General features: G+C 51.8%; 1 protein-coding gene across 1 annotated transcript; it reads left to right on the top strand.

Annotated features, from left to right (window-relative positions):
• Positions 1-1,313: 1,313 nt before the first annotated feature.
• On the top strand, positions 1,314-11,581 carry LOC135441825 (kallikrein-7-like; the record flags this gene model as incomplete). Its single annotated transcript, XM_064701379.1, has 7 exons — positions 1,314-1,373; positions 1,560-1,695; positions 2,704-3,068; positions 4,955-5,026; positions 5,534-5,562; positions 5,665-5,706; positions 11,425-11,581. Coding segments are annotated over 7 exons (857 nt in total), but the record flags the coding sequence as incomplete, so codon positions are not given.
• Between the last annotated feature and the right edge of the window lie 3,014 nt (positions 11,582-14,595).

The following is a 14,595-nucleotide window of genomic DNA, read 5'->3' as shown; positions in this document are numbered from 1 at the left end:
CCAAAAAACCTTTCCCCAAAAAATATGGGGGGCCCCAAAAAATTCAACTGGGAAGGGACCCCAAAATCCTCACCTGGGACCCCAAAAAAACTCCTGGGGGCCCCAAAAAACCCCCCCCAAAATATCTGGGGGGGTACCCCAAAATTCATCGGGGGGACCCCAAAAACTTACCTGAGCCCCCAAAAAAACCCTCAGGGACCCCAAAATTCACCGGGGCACCCCAAAACCCCCCTGGGCCCCCAAAAACTCCTGGGGGACCCCAAAAATTCATCTAAACCCCCAAAAACCTCCCCAAAAATCGGGGGGGGCCCCAAAAATTCATCGGGGGACCCCAAAATTCACCTGAGACCCCAAAATTCACCGGGGGGGACCCCCAAAATTCATCTGAGACCCCAAAAACCCCCTCCCCCAAAAATACGGGGGGGGGCCCCCAAATTTTCACTGGGAACCCTAAAAATATCCTAAGGGGACCCCAAAAAACACCTGGGACCCCCAAAAACTCACCTGGGAACCCTAAAAATGTCCTAAGGGGACCCCAAAATCCTCACCTGGGACCCCAAAATTCACCTGAGGGACCCCAAAATCCTCACCTGGGACCCCAAAAACCTCCCCGAAAATATCTGGGGGGACCCCAAAATTCATCTGGGAGGGACCCCAAAATTCACCTGGGGGACCCCAAAACATCTGAGGGACCCCAAAAACTTCACCTGAGACCCCAAAAACCTCCCCGAAAATATTTGGGGGGACCCCAAAATTCACCTGGGGGACCCCAAAATTCACCTGGGGGCACCCCAAAATTCACCTGAGACCCCAAAAACACCTCAGGGACCCCAAAAACCTCCCCAAAAATATCTGGGGGGACCCCAAAATTCATCAGGGGACCCCAAAATTCACCTGGGGGACCCCAAAATTTACCTGAGACCTGGGGGACCCCAAAAACTCACCTGGGAACCCCAAAAATGTCCTAAGGGGACCCCAAAATCCTCACCTGGGCACCCCAAAACTTCACCTGGGCATCCCAAACCTCACCTGTGCCCCGCCCTGGCACACCTGTGTGCCCGTACAGGTGTGTGGGTGCTGGATGGGCACACCTGTGCCCCGCCCTGGCACACCTGTGTGCCCGTACAGGTGTGTGGGTGCTGGATGGGCACACCTGTGCCCCGCCCTGGCACACCTGTGTGCCCGTACAGGTGTGTGGGTGCTGGACGGGCACACCTGTGCCCCGCCTGGCACACCTGTGTGCCCGTACAGGTGTGTGGGTGCTGGACGGGCACACCTGTGCCCCGCCCTGGCACACCTGTGTGCCCGTACAGGTGTGTGGGTGCTGGACGGGCACACCTGTGCCCCGCCCTGGCACACCTGTGCCCGTACAGGTGTGTGGGTGCTGGATGGGCACACCTGTGCCCCGCCCTGGCACACCTGTGTGCCCGTACAGGTGTGTGGGTGCTGGACGGGCACACCTGTGCCCCGCCCTGGCACACCTGTGTGCCCGTACAGGTGTGTGGGTGCTGGATGGGCACACCTGTGCCCCGCCCTGGCACACCTGTGTGCCCGTACAGGTGTGTGGGTGCTGGATGGGCACACCTGTGCCCCGCCCTGGCAGGCCGCGCTGTTCCGGGGCCGTCGGTTCATCTGTGGGGGGACCCTGGTGGCGCCCAGGTGGGTCCTGACGGCGGCGCACTGCCACGCCCCCGGGTACGGACAGGTAACACACCTGGGCACACACCTGGGCACACCTGGGCACACCTGGGGATGGTACAGACACAGCTGGGTGGGTCCTGATGGCCCCGCACTGCCACGCCCCTGGGTACAGACAGGTAACACACCTGGGCACACCTGGGTACAGCTGGGTACAGCTGGGTACAGCTGGGTTTCGGGAACACACCTGGGTAGGGTAGCAACACACCTGGGCACACCTGGGATGGGTACAGACACACCTGGGACACACCTGGGCATGGGGAACTCACCTGGGGTACACCTGGGCACACCTGGGATACACCTGGGCATCGTACAGACACACCTGGGATACACCTGGGCACACCTGGGTATGGATACAGACACACCTGGGCACACCTGGGCACACCTGGGCACACCTGGGATACACCTGGGCATCGTACAGACACACCTGGGATACACCTGGGCACACCTGGGCATGGGGAACTCACCTGGGGTACACCTCGGTATGGGTACAGACACACCTGGGCACACCTGGGCACACCTGGGCATGGGGAACACACCTGGGCACACCTGGGCACACCTGGGTATGGGTACAGACACACCTGGGCACACCTGGGCATGGGGAACTCACCTGGGGTACACCTGGGCACACCTGGGATACACCTGGGCATACCTGGGCACACCTGGGTATGGTACAGACACTCCTGGGCACACCTGGGATACACCTGGGCATTGTACAGACACACCTGGGATACACCTGGGCACACCTGGGCATGGGGAACTCACCTGGGATACACCTGGGCACACCTGGGCACACGTGGGTATGGGGAACTCCCCTGGGATACACCTGGGCACACCTGGGATACACCTGGGCATCGTACAGACACACCTGGGCACACCTGAGCACACCTGGGATACACCTGGGCACACCTGGGCACACCTGGGTATGGGTACAGACACACCTGGGCACACCTGGGCACACCTGGGCACGGGGATCTCACCTGTCTCTCTCTCTCTCCCCCCCAGCCCCATCTCCGTCCGCCTGGGCCGCCCCTCCCACCCCCAGGTGCCCCCAGGTGAGGCCTCGCCCAACCCCCCCCCTGCGGGCGGGGCCTCACCTGTGCCAGGTGCGCCCGGGGCGGGGGCGGGGCCGGGGGCGGGGCCGGGCGGGGCCGCACCTGCGCCAGGTGAGCAGCGGCGCCGCTCCGTGCGCGCCTTCCCCTTCCCCGGCTACAACGAGAGCTCCAAGGACGGCGACCTGATGCTGCTGCGGCTGCAGGTGCCCGCGCACCTGAGCCGCCAGGTGAGCCCCCTGCCGCTGGCACGCACCTGTGCCCCGCCCGGCACCACCTGCCAGATCTCGGGCTGGGGCTCCACCACCAGCCCCACAGGTGAGGGACAGGTGGGGACACGGGTGAGGGGGAACACCTGGGGTACCACCTGGGGTAGGGGGGGACACACCTGGACACACCTGACCACACTGGCCCCTGCGCGTGGCGACCACCTGTGCCGCCCGGAACACCTGGCACACTCGGGATGGGGCTCCACCACACACGACACCACAGGTGAGGACACACCTGGGATAAGGGGTGGGACACACCTGGGATGGGGGAGACACACCTGGGCACCAATACCTGGGATAGGTGGGATGGGTGAGGGACACCGGGGCCACCACACCGGGGGACACCTGGATAGGGGACACACCATGAGATTGGGGAGGAGTCACCTGGGGACACCTGGGTAGGGGGGACACACCTGGGATACATGGTGAAACACCTGGGACCACTGGGGACACCGGGGAACACCTGGGATAGGGCTGGACACACCTGAGACCAGGTGAGACCCCCATCGCTGGACCACCTGGGACACACCTGCCAGATCTCCTGGGGCTCACGTGAGACATGGACACCTGGGAGGACATGGGACACCACACTGGGATAGGGGGACACACCTGGATACCGAGGGACACACCTGGGACACACCTGAGATGGGGAACACACCTGGGACACACCGTGGGATGGGACATGGGGACTACACACTGGACAGGGTGAGACACACCTGGGGATACACCTGGGGATGGGGGGACACCACACCTGGGACACACCTGGGCAACTGGCTGGGGGACTACACCTGGAAGGTGAGAGACACCTGGGAACTGGGTAGAGGACTCACACCTGGGATACAGTGATGAGACACACCTGGGACACACCTGGGATGGGGGGAACACACCTGGGGTACACCTGAGATACACCTGGGATAGGTGGGACACACCTGGGACACACCTGAGATACACCTGGGGGACACCTGGGATAGGGGGGACACACCTGGGACACACCTGGGATAGGTGGGATGGGTGAGGGACACCTGGGACACACCTGGGACACACCTGGGACACACCTGGACACTGGGACACCTGGGTACGGGGTAGGGGGGAACACCTGGACACACCTGAGATACACAGGGAACACCTGGGAAGGGGGACCACTGCACTGAACAGTGGCACACACCGCATGACACCTGGCATGGCAGACACACCTGTGATCCCCGGGAACCACCTGCAGATCTGGGATGTGGCTCACACACTGAGGGACAGGTGAGACACACCTGGGAGGACACACCGGGATACACCTGGATACACCTGGGGACACCTGGGATACGAGGGACACACCTGGGACACACCTGGGACACACCTGGGGCTGAACACCTGGGCAGGGGGACACACCTGGGACACACCTGGGAGGATACACACCTGGGACAGTGGGGACACACCTGAGATATAGGATACCTGGGACACACCTGAGGGAAGTGACACACCGGATAGAGGACACACCTGGGAAACCTGGGGCACACCTGGACACACCTGGATAACTGAACACACCTGGACAGTGGGGGGCACCTGGGACACACCTGATGCAGGTGAAGACATCACCTGGGACACACCTGGGATGGTGGGGCACGGGGATCACCTGGGTCAGGGTGAGATGGGAATGAAAGGGGTTACCTGGGACAGGTAGGAACTCGGACAGCTGATTACTGTCAGGGTGTACCGCAGGTGAGAGCCTGAGCAGGTGTGACCCCAGGTGTGTCCCCAGGTGTACCTGTTCAGGTGTGGGTGTCACCTGACCCCAGGTGTGACCCCAGCCAGGTGTGACCCCAGGTGTGACCCCAGGTGTGACCCCAGGTGTGGGAGGTGGTTACCTGTCCAGGTGTGACCCCAGGTGTGACCCCAGGTGTGGGTGTTACCTGACCCCAGGTGTGACCCCAGGTGTGTTTTCAGTGACGTTTCCCCAGGCCCTGCACTGCAGCCAGGTGCGCATCGTACCTGAGCTCACCTGTCGCTGTGTCCCCAGTCTGACCCCAAAAGGTTGTCCCGGGTGACCCGAGGGCGACCCCAGGTGTACTGGCCAGGTGTGGCAGTGTGACAGGTATGTGTTCAGTGAGTTCCCAGCCGCACTGCACCTGCCATGGTCGAGCTCACCATCAGGTGTGACCAGGTGTGTGGACAGGTGTGTACAGGTGTACTGCCAGTGTGTCCCACAGGTGTTACCAGTCCGGGAGCGCCCTGACCCCAGGTGGTGTGACACCCAGGTGCACATGCAGCAGGATGGACAGGTGTGTCACAGAGCCGCACACCCAACCCTACCAGGTAGCCGAACCACGGAGTGAGACACACCAGGTGAGGCACAAGGTGTGGTGTGATGGGACAGGTGTGTGTCCACCGGAGCCGCGCGACACCTGCCAGGTGAGGTGCACAGGTGGAAGTGGTGCAGGTGTGTGTCACAGAGCCCGGAGCCGCGCCGACACCTGCCAGGTGAGTGTGACACAGGTGTGACAGGTGTGCAGGTGTGTGTCACAGAGCCGCGGAGCCGCGCCGACACCTGCCAGGTGAGGGACAGGTGTGCAGGTGTGACAGGTGTGTGTCACAGAGCCACGCCGACACCTGCCAGGTGAGTGTGACACACAGGTGTGACAGGTGTGATGGGACAGGTGTGTGTCACAGAGCCGCGGAGCCGCGCCGACACCTGCCAGGTGAGGGAGAAAAGGTGTGTCACAGGTGTGATCAGGTGTGAGTCGCAGACACGGTGACACCTGCCAGGTGTGTGACACACAGTGAGATGCCAGGTGATGGGACAGGTTGTGTCACAGTGGACCATGACTGCCAGGTGAGGGACAGGTGTGACAGGTGAGATGGAACAGGTGTAATGAGACAGGTGAGGTGGGACAGGTGTGCAACAGGAGCAGTGTGATAGGACAGGTGTGTCACAGAGCCGCACTGACACCTGCCAGGTGAGGGACACACAGGTGAGATGGGTGGGACAGGTGAGGGACAGGTGAGAAGGATGGGACAGGTGAGGTGACCCCTGATTGGACAGGTGGCACAGGTGAGGGACAGGTGAAGGAATAGATGGGGACAGGTGGGACAGGTGAGCTGATGGGACAGGTGAGGTGGGACACGTGAAGGAATAGAGGGGGACAGGTGGGACAGGTGTGGGACAGGTGAGGTGGGACAGGTGACACGGGACAGGTGAGACAGATGAGATGGATGGGACAGGTCAGATGGGACAGGTGAAGGAATAGATGGGGACAGGTGAGACAGGTGAGGTGACTCCTGATTGGACAGATGGGACAGGTGAGGTGACTCCTGATTGGACAGGTGGCGCAGGTGAGGTGAGTACCCTGATTGGACAGGTGCGGGATGGGACAGGTGTGGGACAGGTGGGACAGGTGAGGTGACTCCTGATTGGACAGGTGAGATGGGACAGGTGAGAAGGATGGGACAGGTGAGGTGAGCCCTGATTGGCCAGATGGCACAGGTGAGGTGACTCCTGATTGGACAGGTGGGACAGGTGAGGTGAGCCCTGATTGGACAGATGGCACAGGTGAGGTGACTCCTGATTGGCCAGATGGGACAGGTGAGGTGAGCCCTGATTGGACAGATGGACAGGTGAGCTGACCCCTGATTGGCCAGATGGGACAGGTGAGGTGACCCCTGATTGGCCAGATGGGACAGGTGAGGTGAGCCCTGATTGGCCAGGTGGCACAGGTGAGGTGACCCCTGATTGGCCAGGTGAGCTGGGACAGGTGAAGGCCCTGAGGTGATTTGGGCTCAGCCCCAGGTGAGTTTGGGCCGATTTGGGGGGAATTGGAGGAGATTTGGGCAAATTGGGACCATTTGGGGCCATTTTGGGGCAATTTGGGGCCAATTTGGGGCAATTTTGGGGCAATTTGGGGACATTTTGGGGTGATTTTGGGACATTTTGGGGGCATTTTGGGGCAATTTTGGGGCAATTTTGGGGCAATTTTGGGGCAATTTGGGGCAATTTTGGGGTGATTTTGGGAGGTTTTGGGATATTTTTGAGGTGATTTTTTTTGGCAATTTTGGGGTGGTTTGGGACGATTTTGGGGCAATTTGGGGACATTTTGGGGTAAATTTGGGACATTTTTGGGTTATTTTGGGCAGTTTTGGGGTGATTTTGGGGCATTTTTTGGGGCAATTTAGAAGCAATTTTGGGGTGTTTTTGGGACAATTTTGGGACATTTTTAGGGTGATTTTTGTGGCAATTTTGGGCTCTTTCTGGGGCAATTTGGGGCAATTTTGGGTTATTTTTAGGGTGATTTTTGTAGCAATTTTGGGGCAATTTTGGGATATTTTTAGGGTGATTTTGTGGCAATTTTAGGGCAGTTTTTGAGGCAATTTGGGGCAATTTTGGGCCAATTTTGGGTGGCTTTGGGTGGTTTCGAGACCATTTATGAGGGGGCAATTTGGGGCCGATTTCTGCTGATTTTTGGGGTATTTTCACCGAATTTTCATGGATTTCCCCGGGAATTTTGGGTCCAATTTGGGACATTTTTGGGCCAATTTGGGGCAATTTTGGGATATTTTTAGGGTGATTTTTGTGGCAATTTTGGGGCTCTTTCTGGGGCAATTTGGGGCAATTTTGGGATATTTTTAGGGTGATTTTTGTGGCAATTTTGGGGCAATTTTGGGATATTTTTAGGGTGATTTTGTGGCAATTTTGGGGCTCTTTCTGGGGCAATTTTGGGACATTTTTAGGGTGTTTTTGTGGCAATTTTGGGGCAGTTTCTGGGGCAATTTTGGGACATTTTTAGGGTGATTTTTGTGGCAATTTTAGGGAAGTTTTTGGGGCAATTTGGGGCAATTTTGGGTCATTTTTGGTGGCTTTGGGGTGGTTTCGAGACCATTTTGGGGGGCAATTTGGGGCCGATTTCTGCTGATTTTTGGGGTGTTTTCACCGGATTTTCGCAGATTTCCCCCGGAATTTCGGGTCCAATTTGGGACATTTTTGGGCCATTTTTGGCCGGTTTTAGGATATTTTTAGGGTGATTTTTGTGGCAATTTGGGGCTCTTTCTGGGGCAATTTTGGGATATTTTTAGGGTGATTTTGTGGCAATTTTGGGACATTTTTTGGGTAATTTGGGGCAATTTTGGGTTATTTTAAGGGTGATTTTGTGGCAATTTTGGGGCTCTTTCTGGGGCAATTTGGGGACATTTTTAGGGTGATTTTTGTGGCAATTTTGGAGCAGTTTTTGGGGCAATTTGGGGCAATTTTGGGTGATTTTTAGGGTGATTTTTGTGGCAATTTTGGGGCTCTTTCTGGGTCAATTTGGGTAATTTTGGGACATTTTTAGGGTGATTTTTGTGGCAATTTTGGGTTATTTTTAGGGTGATTTTGTGGCAATTTTGGGGCTCTTTCTGGGGCAATTTTGGGATATTTTTAGGGTGATTTTGTAGCAATTTTGGGGCTCTTTCTTGGGCAATTTTGGGATATTTTTAGGGTGATTTTTGTGGCAATTTTGGGGCTCTTTCTGTGGCAATTTTGGGACATTTTTAGGGTGATTTTTGTGGCAATTTTGGGGCTCTTTCTGGGGCGGCTTTGGAGGCAAATTCGGGGACATTTTTGGGTCATTTTTGTGTCATTTTTTTGGGTGGCTTTGGGGTGGTTTCGAGGCCATTTTGGGGGGGCAATTTGGGGCCGATTTCTTCTGATTTTTTGGGGTATTTTCACCGAATTTTCGCGGATTTCCCCCGGAATTTCGGGGTCCAATTTGGGACATTTTTGGGGCGGTTTTAGGATATTTTTAGGGTGATTTTGTGGCAATTTTGGGGCAGTTTTTGGGGCAATTTTGGGATATTTTTAGGGTGATTTTGTGACAATTTGGGGCAATTTTGGGATATTTTTAGGGTGATTTTGTGGCAATTTTGGGGCATTTTTGGGGCAATTTTGGGGTATTTTTAGGGTGATTTTGTGGCAATTTTGGGGCATTTTTGGGGCAATTTGGGGCAATTTTGGGACATTTTTAGGGTGATTTTGTGGCAATTTTAGGGCAGTTTTTGGGGCAATTTGGAGGGGAATTTGGGGACATATTTTTGTCATTTTTTGGGTGGCTTTGGGGTGGTTTCGAGGCCATTTTGGGGTGGTTTGGGGGCAATTTGGGGCCGATTTCTGCTGATTTTTTGGGGTATTTTCACCGGATTTTGACGGATTTCCCCCGGAATTTCGGGGTCCAATTTGGGACATTTTTGGGCCAATTTGGGGCAATTTTGGGATATTTTTAGGGTGATTTTTGTGGCAATTTTGGGGCAGTTTTTGGGGCAATTTGGGGCAATTTTGGGATATTTTTGGGGTGATTTTTGTGGCAATTTTGGGGCAATTTTGGGATATTTTTAGGGTGATTTTTGTGGCAATTTTGGGGCAATTTTGGGATATTTTTAGGGTGATTTTGTGGCAATTTTGGGGCTCTTTCTGGGGCAATTTGGGGCAATTTTGGGATATTTTTAGGGTGATTTTTGTGGCAATTTTGGGGCTTTTTCTGGGGCAATTTTGGGACATTTTTAGGGTGATTTTGTGGCAATATTGGGGAGGTTTTGGGGCGAGTTTGGGGTAATTTTTGTGTCATTTTTTTGGGTGGCTTTGGGGTGGTTTCGAGGCCATTTTGGGGTGGGGGCAATTTGGGCCCGATTTCTCCTGATTTTTTGCCGTATTTTCACCGAATTTTCGCGGATTTCCCCCGGATTTCGGGGTCCAATTTGGGACATTTTTGGGCCATTTTTGGGCCGGTTTTAGGATATTTTTAGGGTGATTTTTGTGGCAATTTTGGGGCAGTTTCTGGGGCAATTTTGGGACATTTTTAGGGTGATTTTTGTGGCAATTTGGGGGCAGTTTTTGGGGCAATTTGGGGCAATTTTAGGATATTTTTAAGGTGATTTTGTGGCAATTTTGGGGCAGTTTTTGGGGAATTTGGGGTAATTTTTGTGTCATTTTTTGGGTGGCTTTGGGGTGGTTTCAAGACCATTTTGGGGGGGCAATTTGGGCCCGATTTCTGCTGATTTTTTGGGGTATTTTCACCGAATTTTCGCGGATTTCCCCCGGAATGTCGGGGTCCAATTTGGGACATTTTTGGGCCGGTTTTAGGATATTTTTAGGGTGATTTTTGTGGCAATTTTGGGGCAATTTTGGGATATTTTTAGGGTGATTTTGTGGCAATTTTGGGGCTCTTTCTGGGGCAATTTGGGGCAATTTTGGGATATTTTTAGGGTGATTTTGTGGCAATTTTAGGGCAGTTTTTGGGGCAATTTTGGGATATTTTTAGGGTGATTTTTGGGGCAATTTTGGGGCAATTTTGGGACATTTTTAGGGTGATTTTTGTGGCAATTTTGGGGCTCTTTCTGGGGCAATTTTGGGATATTTTTAGGGTGATTTTGTGGCAATTTTGGGGCATTTTGGGGACAATTTTGGTGTGTTTTTGTGGCAATTTTGGGACATTTTTGGGCCAATTTGGGATATTTTTAGGGTGATTTTTGTGGCAATTTTGGGGCTCTTTCTGGGGCAATTTGGGGCAATTTTGGGATATTTTTAGGGTGATTTTGTGGCAATTTTGGGGCTCTTTCTGGGGCAATTTTGGGACATTTTTAGGGTGATTTTTGTGGCAATTTTGGGGCTCTTTCTGGGGCAATTTGGGGCAATTTTGGGTTATTTTTAGGGTGATTTTGTGGCAATTTTAGGGCCGTTTTTGGGGCATTTTGGGGCAATTTTGGGATATTTTTAGGGTGATTTTGTGGCAATTTTGGGGCTCTTTCTGGGGCAATTTGGGGCAATTTTGGGACATTTTTAGGGTGATTTTGTGGCAATTTTAGGGCAGTTTTTGGGGCAATTTGGGGTCATTTTTGGGTCATTTTTGGGTGGCTTTGGGGTGGTTTCGAGGCCATTTTGGGGGGGCAATTTGGGGCCGATTTCTGCTGATTTTTGGGGTATTTTCACCGGATTTTCGCGGATTTCCCCCGGAATTTCGGGGTCCAATTTGGGACATTTTTGGGCCGGTTTTAGGATATTTTTAGGGTGATTTTTGTGGCAATTTTGGGGCTCTTTCTGGGGCAATTTGGGGCAATTTTGGGATATTTTTAGGGTGATTTTTGTGGCAATTTTGGGGCATTTTTGGGGCAATTTGGGGCAATTTTGGGACATTTTTAGGGTGATTTTTGTGGCAATTTTGGGGCATTTTTGGGGCAATTTTGGGACATTTTTAGGGTGATTTTTTGGCAATTTTAGGGCAGTTTTTGGGGCAATTTGGGGACATTTTTGGGTCATTTTTGGGGTGGTTTCGAGGCCATTTTCAGGGGGCAATTTGGGGCCGATTTCTTCTGATTTTTTGGGGTATTTTCACCGAATTTTCGCGGATTTCCCCCGGAATTTGGGGGTCCTGACCCCCCGAATTTTGTCCCCCCAGGGCGATTCCGGGGGGCCCCTGATGTGCAACGGGCGCCTGCAGGGCATCACGTCCTGGGGGCCGGGGGTCTGCGGGGACCCCCACAAACCGGGGGTCTACGTCAACCTGTGCCGCTACGGCCGCTGGCTGCACCACACCATGGCCCACAACTGAGCCAAAATCCGCCCGATTCGCCCCAAAAATGGACCAGCCCGACACGAAAACCTGAGCCCAAAAATCCTAGTTATAGCCTGGAAATTAAACATTGATCCACTTCCAAAATCGTGGTGTTCCACCCCAAAAATCTGAAATTTTCACCAGAAAATTCCACCAAAATCCATCCCCAAAAATCCCAAAATTCCACCAAAATGTTAAAAAAAATCCACTCCAAAAATCCCAAAATTCCACCCCAAAAATCTATCCCAAAATCCCCAAATTCCACCCCAAAAATCCACAAAATTCCACCCCAAAATTCCACCCCAAAATTCTGAAATTTTCACCTGAAAATTCCACCAAAATCCATCCCCAAAAATCCCAAAATTCCACCCCAAAACTCCACCCTGAAATCCCAAAATTCCACCCCAAAAATCTGCCCCAAAACCCCAAAATTCCACCCCAAAAATCCACCCCAAAAGTCCCAAAAAAATCCCAAAAAATCCCAAAAATCGGCCCAAAATCCCCCCAAAACTCGGCGTCTACGTCAACCTGTGCCGCTACGGCCGCTGCTGCACCAAACCATGGCCCACAACTGAGCCAAAACCCCAAAATTCCACCCCAAAAATGGACCAGCCCGACACAAAAACCCTCAGGGGCCACGAGCCCAAAAATCCCGAAAATCCGAGTTATAACCCCAAGATTAAAAGAGTTTTCCACTCCTAAATTCTGGTGTTCGGGGTGAGAAAAATCCTAAAAATAATTCGCCCAAAAATCCAAATATTCAACCCCAAAAAACCACTTCCAAATGCCAAAGTGTCATCCCAAAAATCCATCCCCAAATGCCCAAATTCCACCCCAAAATCCACAAAATTCCACCCCAAAAATCCACAAAATTCCACCCCAAAATCCCCAAATTCCACCCCAAAAATCCACAAAATTCCACCCTAAAAATCCACAAAAATCCACCCCCAAAAATCCCCAAATTCCACCCCAAATGTAAAAAAAATCCACTCCAAAAATCCCAAAATTCCAACCCAAAACTCCACCCTGAAATCCCAAAATTCCACCCCAAAAAATCCCCAAATTCCACCCCAAAAATCCCAAAAATCCACCCCAAAAATGGACCAGCCCGACACAAAAACCTGAGCCCAAAATTCCCAGTTATCGCCTGGAAATTAAACATTGATCCACTTCCAAAATTGTGGCGTTCAGGGTGAGAAAAATCCCCAAAAATCCACCTTGAAACCCCAAAATTCCACCCTAAAATCCACCCTAAAACCCCCAAAATTCCACCCCAAAAATCCACCTGAAATCCCAAAAATCCACTCCAAAAATCCCAAAATTCCACCCCAAAAATCCCAAAATTCCACCCCAAAAATCCCAAAAATCCACCCCAAAAATCCACCCCAAATTCCACCCCAAAAGTCCCAAAAATCCACTCCAAAAAATCCAAACAATCCAGACCAAAAATCCCAAAATTCCACCCCAAAAGTCCCAAAAATCCACTCCAAAAAATCCAAACAATCCACACCAAAAATCCCAAAATTCCACCCAAAAATCCCAAAATTCCACCCCAAAATCCCTGAGAAATCCACCCTAAAAATCACAAAATGTGCACCCCAAATATCCCAAAAATCCACTCCAAAAAAATCCCAAAAAATCCCAAAAATCGGCCCAAAATCCCCCCACAAACCAGGCTGCCACAAAAACCCTCAGGAGTCAGGAGATAGAAAATCCCAAAAATCCAAATTACAGCCCCAAGATTAAAAGAATTTTCCACTCCTAAATTCTGGTGTTCGGGGTGAGAAAAATCCTAAAAATGGTTCCCAAAAATCCAAATATTCAACCCCAAAAAACCACTTCCAAATGCCAAAGTGTCATCCCAAAAATCCACCCCCAAATGCCCAAATTCCACCCCAAAAATCCACAAAATTCCATCCCAAAAATCCACAAAATTCCACCCCAAAAAGCCACAAAATTCCACCCCAAAAATCCCAAAATTCCAACCCCAAAATCCCCAAATTCCACCCCAAAAATCCACCCCAAAATCCCAAAATTCCACCCCAAAAATCTGCCCCAAAACCTCAAAATTCCACCCCAAAAATCCACTCCAAAAGTCCCAAAAAATCCCAAAAAATGCTAAAAATTGGCCCAAAATTCCCCCAAAACTCGGGGGTCTACGTCAACCTGTGCCGCTACGGCCGCTGGCTGCACCACACCATGGCCCACAACTGAGCCAAAAACCCAAAATTCCACCCCAAAAATGGACCAGCCCCACACAAAAACCCTGAGCCCAAAAAATCCCAGTTATAGCCTGGAAATTAAACATTGATCCACTTCCAAAATCGTGGTGTTCCACCCCAAAAATCTGAAATTTTCACCCGAAAATTCCACCAAAATCCATCCCCAAAAATCCCAAAATTCCACCCCAAATGTAAAAAAAAAATCCACTAAAAAAATCCCAAAATTCCAACCCAAAACTCCACCCTGAAACCCCAAAATTCCACCCCAAAAATCCACAAAATTCCACCCCAAAAATGGACCAAAAACCTGAGCCCAAAAATCCCAGTTATAGCCTGGAAATTAAACATTGATCCACTTCCAAAATCGTGGTGTTCAGGGTGAGAAAAATCCCCAAAAATCCACCTTGAAACCCGAAATTAAACCCCCAAAATCCATCCCCAAATCCCAAAGTCCTGCCCCCAAAATTCCCGAAAAACCCACACCAAAAATCCTAAAATTCAACCCCAAAAATCCACCCCAAATTCCACCCCAAAATCCACAAAATTCCACCCCAAAAATCCACCCCAAAATTCTGAAATTTTCACCCGAAAATTCCACCAAAATCCATCCCCAAAAATCCCAAAATTCCACCAAAATGTAAAAAAGAATCCACTAAAAAAATCCCAAAATTCCAACCCAAAAATCCACCCTGAAATCCCAAAATTCCACCCCAAAAATCCACAAAATTCCACCCCAAAAATCCACAAAATTCCACCCCAAAAATCCACAAAATTCCATCCCAAAATCCACAAA

Source organism: Zonotrichia leucophrys, unplaced genomic scaffold, assembly GCF_028769735.1.
Source record: "Zonotrichia leucophrys gambelii isolate GWCS_2022_RI unplaced genomic scaffold, RI_Zleu_2.0 Scaffold_565_32659, whole genome shotgun sequence".
Taxonomy (NCBI): Eukaryota; Metazoa; Chordata; class Aves; order Passeriformes; family Passerellidae; genus Zonotrichia; species Zonotrichia leucophrys.
The sequence above is the reverse complement of the archived record's forward strand: the minus strand, read 5'-3'. Positions and strand labels throughout refer to the sequence as shown.